The sequence below is a fragment of the Pituophis catenifer genome, unplaced genomic scaffold (genome assembly GCF_029215685.1).
Source record: "Pituophis catenifer annectens isolate HBS135680 unplaced genomic scaffold, rPitCat1.0.hap2 SCAF_1, whole genome shotgun sequence".
Taxonomy (NCBI): domain Eukaryota; kingdom Metazoa; phylum Chordata; class Lepidosauria; order Squamata; family Colubridae; genus Pituophis; species Pituophis catenifer.
In genome coordinates, this window is record NW_027256881.1 from 205,035,235 (window position 1) to 205,050,078 (window position 14,844).

Genomic DNA, 14,844 nt, shown 5'->3' on the forward strand with positions numbered 1-14,844 from the left:
CCGTCTCACATAAGGTGACTCTGGGGTGGCATACAAGAAAACTAACCCTTAAAACCAAATATAAAAACCAGTTAAAACAATGAATTAATCCACATAAGGTGCGCTAAATACGTTGTAGAAATCGGGGGGAGATTTTTTTGTGGGATTTAAGGGAATAAAACACTAGATAACTTAACGCACTGAAACCCCAATTATCTTTCCAGAATGTGTATTATCTTTCCAGAATGTGTATTATCTTTCCAGAATGTGTATTATCTTTCCAGAATGTGTATTATCCTTCCAGAATGTGTCTCAGTACATCTCTCTAACATGAGACTTGCCAACCCAACTTCTAAAACATGTCTTGGATTCAAGCCATTTCTTCATTCCAGTGCACCCTGAGTCGTTGACTCCCCCCGCCCCCGAAGAAGGCTCAGTTTTCATTGACCCAGAGAGTTGTATTTCCTAGGTTTTGATGATCTTTTTTTTGCTTAATAATCATCCTCCTGGTTGTTTCATGTTTATCTAGGTGAAAGGCAGCAGTGAAACTTGACTTCTTGGCTAACATTCTTGGCATCTGTGGAGTTGATGTGTGTTTTCAAAATTAACAGGCTTTCTTTTAAGGTCTATTTCTACCTTGCTTGAATATACAGCCTAGCAGCATATCCTATGTTCTCTGAGCAAAATGGCAGCCGGCAAGAAATCTTGACATCCCTTCCAAAAGTTTCTTGGCAGGACTTCAGTTGCCTAAACAGTTTGTTGGCTTATGCTAGACACTTTAGTCTAGTAGAGAGCTGGGCTCTTATTTCTTCTTAAGCATTATATATCAAGAAGTGCTTGACATTTGCCTCCCTAAGGGTATCATTTAAACAGCTTGTCTTGATCAATAGAATAGCTTCCTGATAAAATGAATACAAAATCTGTATTTTTGGCAGGCGAAGGCTGCAAATTGTTCTTTCCTTTTGCTTTTGTTCCTGCAAGGTCTGTGCAGTTAACCTCGCGCTGAAGACCTGGTTCGTATTTTGCTGGGTGCATAAAAGCTACCATTAGTTAGCGTACATTTAGTTCACGGCGGTAATCATATATGTAGCATTTTAGCAAAATATTCAAATGGCGTGTAATTAGCTAGAACATATTCAGCCCAAAGCATCTATGAATTATATCTCCTATTGCACAATTGGAATTTGTTAATACGAATTTTCCCTTCCTTTTGCTCCTTCGCCACCTCTCCTTTTTAGAGCATACAGATAGCCCTCGACCTACGACCACAATTGAGCCCAAAATTTCTGTTGCCAAGTGGGAGGTTTGTTTAGTGAGTTTTCCCCCATTTTACGACCTTTCGTGTAATAGACGTTAAATGAATCTCTGCAGTTGTTAAATTGTAACACACTTGTTAAATGAATCAGACTTCCCTATTGACTTTGTGGTCAGAAGGTCGCAAAAGGTGGTCACATGACCCTGGGACACTGCAACCATCATAAATATGAGTTAGTTGCCAAGCATCTGAATTTTGATTACGTGAACATGAGGAAACTGCAATGGGTTTTTTTTTAAACAAGTTTTATTGGTTTTTTTCTTTCCTCCTCTCCCACCTTCACCCACATCTTTCTTTCTTTTTTTTTTGAAGAGAGTGTTGGTCATTTCTTATTTTATACAATTAGTCAAATTCAAATACATTTTACTCAGTTACAATTTTTGTCAATATCGTCTTCCCTCCTTTCCTTTTTTTGAATATACCTCAGTATTTCCATACTTGCATACATAAACATCTTCTTCATTTATCCCTAAATTTTAACTTTACTATTTATACATATTTATCCTCTTTTATTCTTAAACAATTCATTCTTTTTCTTAATATATTTATATTTGTTTGTTCAGAGCTGCCTTTCTTCCACTTCATCTTTTTTTTATTGTACAGCAATCTTTCTCCTCAAATCTAGCCTCTCCTCCTTCTCCTTCCAACTTTCTTTCCCCACCTTCTTCTTCTCTTCTCTACTTCCCCTTCCCTTCTCCTTCTCCTCCCTGTCTTGCCTTCTCTCCTACTCTACTTTTCCTTCCTACTTTACCTTCCCTTCCTTCCTCCGTACTCTTCCATCCCTCTCTCTCCTTCCTCCTCCCTTCCAATTCCTTCATCTCTCTCTATTGCTGTATTCATTTTCAATTTAATGTTGGAAACTGCAATGTTTGTAAGTGTGAAAAATTGTCACTTTTTTCAATGCTGTTGTAACTTCGAATGGTCACTAAACAAACTATTTTAAGTTGAAGACCACCTATATTTAAGAAGATTCTGGGTACCTCATACTAAAAAAGTTACAGCATTCTTTTTCCTTAAAAAAACTATTAATGTAAGTTCAAAATGTGATCTAAGATTACACTTAAAAAAAGGCCTAGAAAATTACAACATAAAACTATTTAGTATGTCCAAGTTGATCAAAGTCCTCTTCTTTTCCCCTTTGTCCAAAATATTCCTGATATTTTGATGGATTCCAAAACTTCGGAATGTACTATAATCAACATGCCTGCTTGATTCCCAGTGATGGTTACTGTAATTATGGACAAAGCTTGCCAGTTTGAACCCCAAATGTGGTAATTATACAACAAGCCCAGTTCATTGACAGGAGATATCACAGTGGGCCAACTTCCAGTCAGCATGAAATTGCAAACTGTTACTTTATGGTCTGATAGGAATGTTACTGCTGACTCCAGTGGGGTGAGTAGATTAGACCCCCTAGTGTTAAAAAGGGGGCAGAAAACAGGCCAAACCAGAACGGATCATTTTGTCTTTTTAAAAAATGAGTAGTTTTGCTGCTACTCACAGTTTTCTGCTATGTGATTTTCTAAAGGTAAAGTTGGTCTGGTAACAAACAGGCAGAACTCACACCTGTAAGATTAGTGTTGGGAACAGCCTTTGTACCACAACATCCCTGTTTGTTAAGATTCCTCCTCCTTTGATATTGGATGTAATGCTTTAGCTCTGACTTTGGATTTTTAAAAAAAAAAAATGGTCAAAATATCAGCCTTTGCTTTGGAATCCAAATATTACACTCTAAGCCTGTCCATAGGAGCCAGTTTGGTGAAATGGTTTGATATGATATTTTGAGGATCAGACTCAATGATGAATTCAGAAGCAATTTCTTCAGTTAAAGGAGAGTTTATTCATAATAGGCATTCTACTTATTCTGTCAGATTTACAGTGAGAAGCAAACGTGAGGTGAATGCACTCTCTATTTATATCAAAGGGGAGGAGTCAAGGAAGGGGGTGATTACACATGAATACATTAAAGGAGGAGGAATAAATTAACTCTTAATATCCTGTACATATATACATATCTCTTGTTATAGAATAAGGCATTTACTTATGACAAATCCCCCTCTAAATGCCGATTCGACATATGACAATGATTGCATTCGGATTCAGAACTATATAGTACTTGTAATTTTGATGTCAAATATTTGTGTTGTTTAGAAGGTAAAGGTTTAGTTAATATATCAGCTATTTGTTCTGAGGTTTCGCAGTGGATTGCTTTAATGAATCCATCCTGAGATAATTGTCTCACGTGTTTAAATTTGATATCTATATGTCTGGACCTTTGACCAATGGCATCAGATCTTGATATTTCTATAGCTGCCTTATTATCTTCATGTATGACAAATGGTAGTATTGGATTTTTCCAAATATCAGATAATAAATCATTAAACCACACTAAATTATTTGAGGCTTTAGATAAACAGACGTATTCTGCCTCTGTTGTGGAAGTCGCTACTAAATCTTGCTTCCCAGTGTACCAGAATATTGGGCAATCATTTAAAAATAATACATAACCTGAGGTGCTCTTTCTACATTTGATATCACCTGCCCAGTCTGCATCAGCGTAACTGGTGATAATAGGTTCTTTAATATTATTGGGTTCTAAGAGTAGGCAGAAATCTATGCTGTGTTTTAGATATCTTAGTATTCGTTTAACTGCTTCCCAATGATACATAAGTGGCTTACTTACATGTCTAGATAATAAATTAAGTGGCAGAGCTATATCAGGCCTGGTCCAATTAGATATATACAAGAGAGAACCAATAATTGATCTATACAATGTATTGTTCTCGAACTCAGGTGAAGATTCATCCATATTCCTTAGAAAATCAGTCTGCATAGGAGTATCGCAAGGCTTGGCATCTCTTAAATTGCATTTTTCCAGAAGTTCTATAATTTTATCTCTCTGGGATAGTTTGAATCCCTTTCTTGTCTTATTGATTTGAACTCCAAGGTATTTGTTTACCCTTCCTAGCGACTTTAAAGAGAAATGTTCACTTAGCTTGGATACAAATAAGTCTTTCTTTTCTTTATGTTTGCCTATATACAAAATATCATCCACATAGATTAACACAAATTCTAATGATTCACCTTCCTTTCTAACAAAAAAGCAATTGTCTGCAGTTGTGGCTTCGAAATTCATATTTTTAAGCACGCTGACTAGACATTCATACCAACGCTTGCCAGATTGTTTTAATCCGTACAAGCTTTTGTTAAGTAACCAGGTCTCATTTCTATTTGTACATTGGCTATGAGGTGCCTTTACATATATCTCTTTGTCGAGCTTTGCATGTAAGTATGCAGTCTGCACATCATATTGAAAGACATCAAGATTGAGTATAGCCGTTATGACTAAAGCTGTCTTAACACTTTCGGTTCTTACAGTGGGAGAGTATGTGTCAGTGTAATCCTCAGGATATTTTTGAGCATAACCTTGTGCGACTAATCTAGCTTTATATAGTTTATTACCCTCTTCTAAATCTTTGATTTTGAATATCCACCTGGTGCCTATAATTGTCTTGTTCTTAGGGGCAGGGACTGGTGTAAATACACCTAATTCACGCAAGCTGTTCATTTCTTTTGTTATGGCTAATTCCCATTTTTCTCTTTCATCCATGGAAAGTTTTAACACTTCCTCGTATGTGTTGGGTGTTGGTGTTTCGTCATTCACACACATTATATAATCCTTATACTTATTAGGTAATTGTTTTCTGTTACACCTTATTGTTCTTATTGGAATGCTCTCATTATCGTGTAGATACCTTGCTTCCTTTTTGGTTAATGAATCTGTTTTTATCCTGGTATGGTTACCTGTCCATGTTTTGTTTTTGTCATCATGTGAGTTATGTTCATGTTTCTCTCTTTCTATTCTGTCTTGTTGTTTAATGTTGGGTTTTGTATTTTGGATTATCTCGTTAAGATGTATCTTAGACCAGTTGGCCTGTTCATGAAACACTGCTGTTCTTGAGACTATGAATTTGTTATTACTGTCAATGAATCTATATCCTTTTGTGCCTGTTTCGTATCCCATGAATCTGAGCCTTCTGGATACATTATCTCCCTTACGTCTTAATTGTTTTGGTATGTGTACGTCTGCTGTAACTCCAAATATGTGCATGTGTGATATTTTTGGTTTCCTATTGTACATTACTTCGTATGGTGTTTTATTTAGGATGCTAGACCAGGTCCTATTTTGGGTATAGTTTGAATATAGTAATGCTTCTGACCAGAATTGTTTTCCTAAACCAACATCTTCTAATGTACATCTAATCATGGTTTGCAGTGTCGAGTTCTTTCATTCTGCTGTACCATTCTGAAAAGGAGAAAATGGGCTAGTCGTGAAGTGTAGCATTCCTTTGTCTTTTAACCATTGTGAGAATTCTTTTGACATGAATTCGGATCCCCTATCTGTCATGATTTGTTTTATTTTGATATTGTGTTGTGTTTCTACACGTTTGTAAAATTCTTTGAATTTTTGGAAAGTTTCATCTTTGTGTTTTAAAGTATAAACAAATCCATAACGGCTATAGTCGTCTACAATAGTTAGGAAATATCTTTTTTTGTAAGTGATGGATGGTGTTAATGGACCAACCAGATCCATATGTACCAGATCAAAAATTTGGTTAGAGGTCCTTGTTGCCCTCTTTGGTTTTGGGTTTGTTCTGAGTTTTGAGGATTTACATACTGAGCATTCCAAATAGTTTTTACAATCCTTTATTTTGACGCCATCAGCATGTTCAATCATTTTTTGTATTACAGGGAAACTTGCATGTCCCAATTTTCTATGCAACATGTGTGCGCATTCATCATGAATTGGTTTGCCTATATTGGGCCTTTTGTTATTGTGTGTATCACTAGTGGGTGTGTCTTTGTGGTTACAGTGTGTATTGGGTCCTTCATTGTCATTGTTGTTACTATGTTCACTGTCTATGTTAATGTCGTCATCAGTGTTTGTATTGATGTTATGCAACCATTTATCTTCTGTTACAAGGAAGGGTAGGCCCCCTTCGATAATTACACTATTCAATTTAGTCCCATCCTTTTCTAGTATTGCTTTTCCCCCAGAGAAGATTATATTTATGTTGAAATCTTGGCTTAATTTCACTGCACTAAGTATGTTATGTGATATTTCTGGTATCAACAATACCCCCTCTACTTTACCTAAACCAGGTATATTTACATCTCCTTTCCCTATGACTTGAACATTTTCTTGATTGGCTACTCTTATCATAAATTTATCATTTGTGAATGAAGACAGTATTTTCTTGTTATTTGTTGTGTGATTAGTCGCCCCTGAATCTATGAGCCAAGTATTGTTTTTTGATTTTTGTGTGATGACATCGTTATGTTTATCTAATCCATTTAATGATCCTGATTTTCTGTCCCTTGAATTATCCCTATCCTTTCTGCGTTCTCTGTAGTTTGGGGAGTCTCTATATCTGTATCTATCAATAGATGATTGCCTGTCTTGATATCTACCCCTATAATCATGGTTTTGTCTTTCCCTATGAAACATGGGGCAATCTCCCTTAGAGTGTTTTCTGGATCCACAATTGTAACATTCAATTGTTTTTTGGTGATTCTCTTGGAAGGCTACTCTTTTTGCCTGTCTGTGTTCTGTGTATGCATTGTATCTACTTTTCCTCAAATTATCTTCAGCTATTAACTTATTTGACAGACTTTCTATGGATAAGTATCCTAGATTGATTGAGTCTAAATGTGATATGTAGTTATCCCATGATGAATCTAATGAGTTAAGGATAACGCTTTTCATTGTCTGTTCTGATATTATTTCTCCTCTTAGATGTAATTCTGCTCTGGTTTTGTTTAAGGATATTAAATGTTCACTTATGGTGGTTCCAGATCTTAATTTGGCTGAAAAGAAATCTTTAGACATTCTAGTGGTTGTTGCTACACTTTCACTATGAAATAATTTAAACATGCATTGAATTATTTCAGAAACAGTAAGATTATGCTTAATACTGTAGTACATGGCAGGTGATATGCTAGAAATTATTAAATAGAATGCTCTGTGATGCAGGCAGTCCATTTTTAGAGTCCAAGGTCTTTTGGGAGGATTGGTTATAAAAAATAATAAATTTTCTTTCATAAAGACAATCTGAATTTGTTGACACCATTCCTGTAAATTGATGCCATCAATTCTAAGTTTTGGGAAATCACTAGGTAGATTCCCAATATTACTATTCCCATTACTTACAACTGTGGGTAGTCCATGGTCCTGTAGATGTTGAAAATTGCAGAATGGTGTGGGTATTCTGCTGATGAGCTTGAAAGGTTCTTCTTTTTCATAAAGTTCATTGTAGTTCTCTGTGTTCATCTGCGCATGCGCGTTGGTCATTTCTCTGCTGAAGCCACTGGGAGAGGTTCTCTTTGCTGTAGCTCCCTCGTAGTGCTCTCCTTCTGATGATTCGGTCTCCGGCTCGATCTTGGGTGTTCTGCTGGCAGCTGTGGTTCGTCTCTTTTCTTTGGAGCTTTCTTGCTTGGGGTATTTTGTTCTTTGGATCGTTTGTGGTGTGGGGGAAATTTCGCAGGGCCCTCTGGGTTCAGGCGTCGTCATCATCGTTGTCCGGATCGAGTCGTGCAGGCTTTGAGGTGTTTGTTTATTTCTTCGTCTCTTTTGTATTTTTGCATTATCGGCTTTTATTGATTCTTTTGAAATTGTTAGACTTGTGCCAAATGTTTTAAATAGTTTTCTCATGGGTGTTTCGATTTCTTGTTCGGTGGATGATTCTTCTGTATCTGTTTCTGACTCTTCAGAAGAATAAATATAATTTTTGCTATTTTTTGTGTTTTTTCGCGCCAGAGTTTTTGAATGGTGCATTCTGATTGGTTCAGCCGTGTTCATTTCTGTGGCCGGTTGAAGAGAAGATGGCTGCCTTTCAAAATTTTGAGCGGGACCTCTGGTCTTGCTTCTGGTTATTTTTTCTTTCGTTGTAGGTTCGCTCACCATTTTTGTATTTTCGGGTTTGGCTTTTTCAATTTCTTTTTCTCTCTCTGCTCCATTTTCTTCCAAGAAGTCTCGGAGTTCCGCGATGAGTTTGTGGTCATCTTTTTTACTTTTTATTAGCCTCAGTATCTCCGATCTGAGGTCTTTGTCTTTTATTTCGTTTTCTTCTTGGTTGTCGGTTTCATCTGCTGTTTCTTCGATGTCTGTGGTGTTATCTTCAGATTCTTTGATTGTTGTATTTATTGGTTCGTCGATCATTTCTTGATCTGTTTTTGTTTCTTTATCATTTGCCCTGGTATTGGGTCTTTCTTTTTTATTCTTGAGGTTTTCTTTCTTAGACATGTTGGATTTTATTGAGTCAGTTCAACCATCGACTGCTACCAGTTTGATATGATATTTTGAGGATCAGACTCAATGATGAATTCAGAAGCAATTTCTTCAGTTAAAGGAGAGTTTATTCATAATAGGCATTCTACTTATTCTGTCAGATTTACAGTGAGAAGCAAACGTGAGGTGAATGCACTCTCTATTTATATCAAAGGGGAGGAGTCAAGGAAGGGGGTGATTACACATGAATACATTAAAGGAGGAGGAATAAATTAACTCTTAATATCCTGTACATATATACATATCTCTTGTTATAGAATAAGGCATTTACTTATGACATGGTTAAATTAGGCTAGAAATTGGAAGATCATCAGTTCTGAGTGACTTTGGGCTAGCTGAGTGACTTTGAGCCAGTCACTCTCACTCAGCCTTAGGATGAAGGCAATGGCAACCATCTCCCAAATTTTGCCAAGAAAACTCTGGGGACTTGTTAGATAGTTTTCAGGAGTCAATGCTAACTAAAGGCACACACACAGAGTCTACCCACACCTCTGTTTACATTAGCTACTGGTAGGAATGGCTTGGAAAGCCCACCGTCTCAAATTTGCAAGAGGGTTTCGTATTTGTAAATGCATTATTTTGTAGACATTTGGCTGTTCTTACAAGGTTGTATTTTTTGCTATTTCGGAATCTAACCTCTTGCAAACTCTTCATGTTAGTCAAGTGATTGTTAAATGCAGTTGGGAAAGTGCTCATGTTTGTTGATTGAACAATGCAGAACTATCAAATACAATTGGTACTCGGCAAGAGTATGCTTAGTTGTGATTTTATTTTTAAAGCAAGAATATTTTCCCTCTTTTTTTTTTTAGATCTACAATGATAAATGGACTTATGATTGTTCCTGTTCTTGTAATGATAGCTGTTCTTTCGCCGAGCAAGGCTGGTAAGTATTTGAGTTTCAGATTATATTAGCAAAATGTACTTTAATATCACTGGTGTGTTTCTACAGGTTATATTATTTTGGTGAGAAGAGCTAACTACACAGTGGAACATTCATGTTGTAGATCCTTTTTTGGGGCGGGGGTCTTTGCTCCAATTAGCAAATTAAGGTTGCAGGTCCCATGTTGTCCCATGTCCCTTCTGACTCTGTTCTTCCCAGGTTCATTATCATTTGAATTCCTGTGCTAAGCAGAAGGGTGGACTAGCTGGTCTAAATGACTGCTTCCAGTTCTGCATCCTGGAAAAACAGAGAATTCCATTTCTGTTTCTAGATGAGTAAAAACAAAATGTTCTTGGGGCCATGCCTTAGATTTTGTGTGTGTTTCTCTCCCAACTATTACCAGATTTAGTTCTGTCAGCAAAGTTGGCCATGCTTCTGATGTCATTTTGGAACACAGTTAAGATTTAGCTCTTAGCAGGGCCTTCAAAAATTAAGAGTGAAGAGATGATGGACGCTACACCCGGGATATGGAATGGTAAATGCAGTGTTGAGTTTGTCTATAGTATAAATGTAGGTCTTTTGGGATATTTCAAACCTGTTTATTTATTTATTTATTTATTTTTATTTATTTATTTATGTAATTTATATGCCGCCCTCCTCCCATAGGACTCAGGGCGGCTTACAAAAACAAAACAAAGAATTACATGAACAATTAAAATCAATTAAAAATTATTAAAATTATTTGAAGTCACCCCTACGGATTCAGCCCATTTGGTGAAAAAGCCACATCTTCAATTCGCGGCGGAAGGAGAGGAGGTCCGGGGCTGTCCTGAGGCCGATGGGCAGCCCATTCCAGAGGATCGGCGCTCCCACAGAGAACGCTCTCCCCCTGGGGGCCGCCAGCTGACGGCACCCTGAGGAGGCCCGCTCTGTGTGAGCGCACCGGACGGTGGGAGGAAGGCAGGAGATGATCCTGCAGATACCTCGGGCCTAAGCCATGTAGAGCTTTATAGGTGAGCACCAGCACCTTGAAATGAACCCGGAGAGCCAGTGCAGCTCGCGCAGGAGAGGTGTCACATGGGAGTACCGAGAAGCCCCCGTAACAACCCGCGCGGCCGCATTCTGGACTAACTGTAGTCTCCAGGTGCATCCCAAGGGCAGCCCCATGTAGAGGGCGTTACAGTAATCCAACCGAGATGTAACAAGGGCATGAGTGACCGTGGCAAGTGCATCCCGATCTATGAAAGGGCGCAACTGGCACACAAGGCGTACCTGTGCGAAGGCCCCCCTGGTCATGGCCGTCAAATGATCATCTAGGGATAGCCATGAATCCAGGAGGACCCCCAGATTGCGGACCCTTTCTGAGGGAATAAGGATCTCCTCTCCCATCACTAGTGACGGGGCCACTAGATCAAGAGATGCCGGTATCCACAGCCACTCAGTCTTGGATGGGTTGAGTCTGAGTCTGTTTCTTCCCCTCCAGGCCCGCACCGCTTCCAGGCAGCGGGACATCACAGAAAGAGCATCCCCAGGGTGATCCAGAGTGGAGATGTAAATCTGAGTGTCATCAGCATATTGATGGTACCTCACCCCGAAACCACGAATGATTTCACCCAGCGGCTTCATGTAGATGTTAAAGGGCAGAGGGGAGAGAACCGACCCCTGAGGCACCCCACAAGTGAGGGGCCTCGGGGTGGATCTCTCTCCCCCCATCCATACAAAATGTGAGTGGCCCGAGAGGTAGGAGGAGAACCACCATAAAACGGTGCCTCCCACCCTCAACCCCCTGAGTCGCTGCAGTAAGATACCATGGTCGATGGTATCGAAAGCTGCTGAGAGGTCAAGAAGGACCAGGATGGAGGAGCAACCCCCATCCCTGGCCCACCAGAGATCATTTACTAGGGCGACTAATGCCGTTTCCGTGCTGTAACCGCACCTGAAACCCGATTGGTAAGGGTCTAGGTAGTCAGTTTCCTCCAGGAACTGCGGGAGCTGCTGTGCCACCACAGACTCAACAACCTTCGCTATAAAGCGAAGGTTGGAGACTGGACGATAGTTATTAAGGGAGTCTGGATCCAGGGTGGGCTTCTTGAGGAGGGGACAAACCACCGCCTCTTTGAGCGTGGCGGGGAAGACCCCTTCCCTCAAAGAAGCATTGACAACCGCTTGAATCCAGCTTCCAGGCACCTCCCTGGCTGCAGAAACGAGCCAGGAGGGACAAGGGTCCAATAAACATGTGGAGGCACCCAGTCGACCCATGATCCTGTCCACTTCATCCATCAAATTCAACCCAGATGTTACCATCAGGACAGGCCCCTGTCGACTCGTCAGACTCTGCCCAGTCAGAGTCCAACCTAGTCCGAATCTGAGTGATTTTTATCTTGCAGAAACTGTACAAAATCCTCAGCTCTGCCCTGCAAGGGGTCCTTCCTCGCTCCATGATTGAGGAGAGAGTGGGTCACTCTAAACAGAGCTTCTGGGCGATTTTCTGCAGATGCAATGAGAGCGGCAAAATATTGGCACTTTGCCGCTTCCATTGCCACAAGATAAGACCTAATATGGGTTCTTAACTGTGTTCGGTCAGATTAGGATCGGGAGGATTTCCAACTGCCCTCCAGGCGTCTTCTCCAATGCTTCATTTCCCTGAGCTCCGCAGTGAACCAGGGAGCCACCCAGGATCTGCGTCGGGTCAGAGGCCGCAAAGGCGCGATTCGATCCAAGGCCCCCACCAGGGCCTCAGACGAATCGTGGGATAAGGAGGTGAGAAAAGGCCCAAGCTCCGTCAGGAACCCTTCCGGGTCCATCAGGCGCCTGGGGCGGAACAATCTCACTGGTTCCGCCTCCCAGCGGTGGGGGATGACGGAGAGAAAGTCCAGCCTGAGGAGGGAATGATCGGACCATGACAGGGGATAGGTTGACAAGTTTCCCCTACCACGATCATTTATCCACTGTTCAGAGAGAAAAACCAGGTCGAGTGTGTGTCCTCCCTTATGAATTGGGCCCTGTACAACCTGAGTTAGGTCCATGGCCGTCATGGCGACCATGAACTCCAGGACTGACTCAGTTGTCTCCCCGGCCGATGGCAAATTGAAATATTGTACACGGTTGTTATCTGAGGGGTCCTGGTGCTCTATGAGCTTAATTTTTTTTTAGATGTTTCATTACCCAAATAGGTAACATCATTAGTGCTACTTTATTCCCTGCTAGGCCTGATTACGTTACCTAGTTTGGGTAATGAAATGTCTGCAAGAAAACAACCAAGCTCAGAGCAATAGCACTTAGACTTATATACCACTTCACAGGCTTTACAGCCCTCTCTAGCCAGTTTACAGAGTCAGCCTATTGCCCCCAACAATCTGGGTCCTCATTTTATCAACCTCGGAAGGATGTTAGGCTGGGTCAACCTTGAGCCGGTGAGACTTGAACTGCCGAACTGCTGGCAGTCCGCAGAATTAGCCTGCAATATTGCATTCTAACCACTGTGCCATTACGGCTCAGAGGGCCCCACAGTTCAACCCTGAACTACAAATATTCTCCTTCATTGGTACTGTTGTTATCTGTTTAAAATCTAGGGATTGAAGGAACATGAAAACCCAATGAATAAATTAATTTGAGCTGGAATCCCTTTATGTCCTGCTGTGCTTCTTTTCCTAAAAGAAATGATTTGGGACAAAAAAGCGATGGCATTCAGCCCAGAAGAACTTGTCAGGTTATATAAATAGGTTATTGGCATAAACACTATTGTGCCATCAGTTAAATGTGTCACCAAGACACAAAGCACCAGCAGTTTAGCTAAAGTTAATGTAGGCTTAAAATTTGGTTTTTCCTTTCTCAAGAGTCCTTCATGTTTTGAGGAGTTCTGTTTTGCGTATGACCATTTCTGTGGTATGAAAAGAGTATGTTGTGTTTTCATATTCTCCTCCACCCTCTTTAAATTAGCGATAAGCTTTATTCCTTGAGTGCAGACTTGCTTTATTCTGAGCCGAACATAACTGAAAGTCTTTGATAGGGGAGGAATGTCTAGTGGTACCCATTGTACAAACTTCCCTTTATCTTGCTAGATTCCTGACGTTTATAAGGTCAGGTATTACTTAACCCCAATAAGAGGGACATTTTTGCTTGTTAAGGTTTATCAGCCTTTAAAGTTGTAGTAGCATAAGATTGCAAAAAGTAACTTCTGGGATGATTGGACAATGAAGGCTTTTATTATCTACACTGAAGCTATCCATTAGAAGTAACTTATAAAATAGAAATCAGCGTCTTCAGAAATGAGACATGTACCAGTCAAACTGGGCCGCTCAAACAAGTGAAGCCCCCATCCATGGGATGTAGGCAGCACATGAAACCATGCTCCCTCCGTGGTCTGCAGAAAAACCTCTCTCCATAGAACCGGTCCCTGGTGCCCGAAAGTTTGGGGGCCGCTGTCCTAGATGTCTTCCCTTACTCCAGGAACCATAAAGTATTTCTCTCCTACTGTTCAGACATCTTGAACAGTACCGTATTTTCCGGCGTATAAGACGACTGGGCGTATAAGACGACCCCCTACTTTTCCTGTTAAAATATAGGGTTTGGGCTATACTCGCCGTATAAGACTACCCCTCTTCCAACGCACACCAAATAAAAATTAAAAAAACATCAACTGGCTCACCCACAATGTAAAAGCAGCTGTGCTAGACCCAAAATGGCCCCTGAAACAAGCAGGAACCTCACACAGCCCCAAAAAGCCCCAAAAAACAACTTTCACGCTTTACACACACACAACACAACACAACACAACACAACACAACTGGCTCATCCACAATGTAAAAGTAGCTGTGCTAGACCCAAAATGGCCCCTGCAACAAGCAGGAACTTCACACAGCCACAAAAAGCCCAAAAACCCAACTTTCACACTTCACACACACAAAATTCCACATACAGCTTTGTGAGATTTTGTGTGTTTGTGTAGTTAGAGTGAAACACTACAGAAACACACTAAATCTCAGAAAGCTACACAAATATTATTTTATTTTATTTTATTTTTATTTTTATATGAAAGCTAAATTTAAAACTTCCTAAACTTTAAATGGCTAGGTCTAAAAAAGAACTAAAAAAAAACCCAATTAACTATTTTTTTTTAAAGATCCCAAAGGGGAAAAAAACTTACGTACCCAATAGAACAGGGGTCTCCAACCTTGGCAACTTTAAGACTTGTAGACTTCAACTCCCACAATTCCTCAGCCAGCTTTGTTTTGCTGGCTGAGGAATTCTGGGAGTTGAAGTCCACAACTCCCTGCCTGCTTGGTTGCAGGCAGGGAGTTGCTTGCTGATGGAATGGATTCA

The 14,844-nt window shown here is 40.2% G+C and overlaps 1 protein-coding gene across 2 annotated transcripts in view; it reads left to right on the forward strand.

The window, feature by feature from the left end:
• Positions 1 to 14,844, forward strand: part of ACVR1 (activin A receptor type 1) — a 195,973-nt gene that overhangs the window by 139,379 nt on the left and 41,750 nt on the right. For both annotated transcript variants that reach the window (XM_070941436.1, XM_070941351.1), the window contains exon 3: positions 9,452 to 9,525. In XM_070941436.1, coding sequence (XP_070797537.1) covers positions 9,452 to 9,525 — 74 coding nt within the window. The remainder of the gene's footprint in view (positions 1 to 9,451; positions 9,526 to 14,844) is intronic.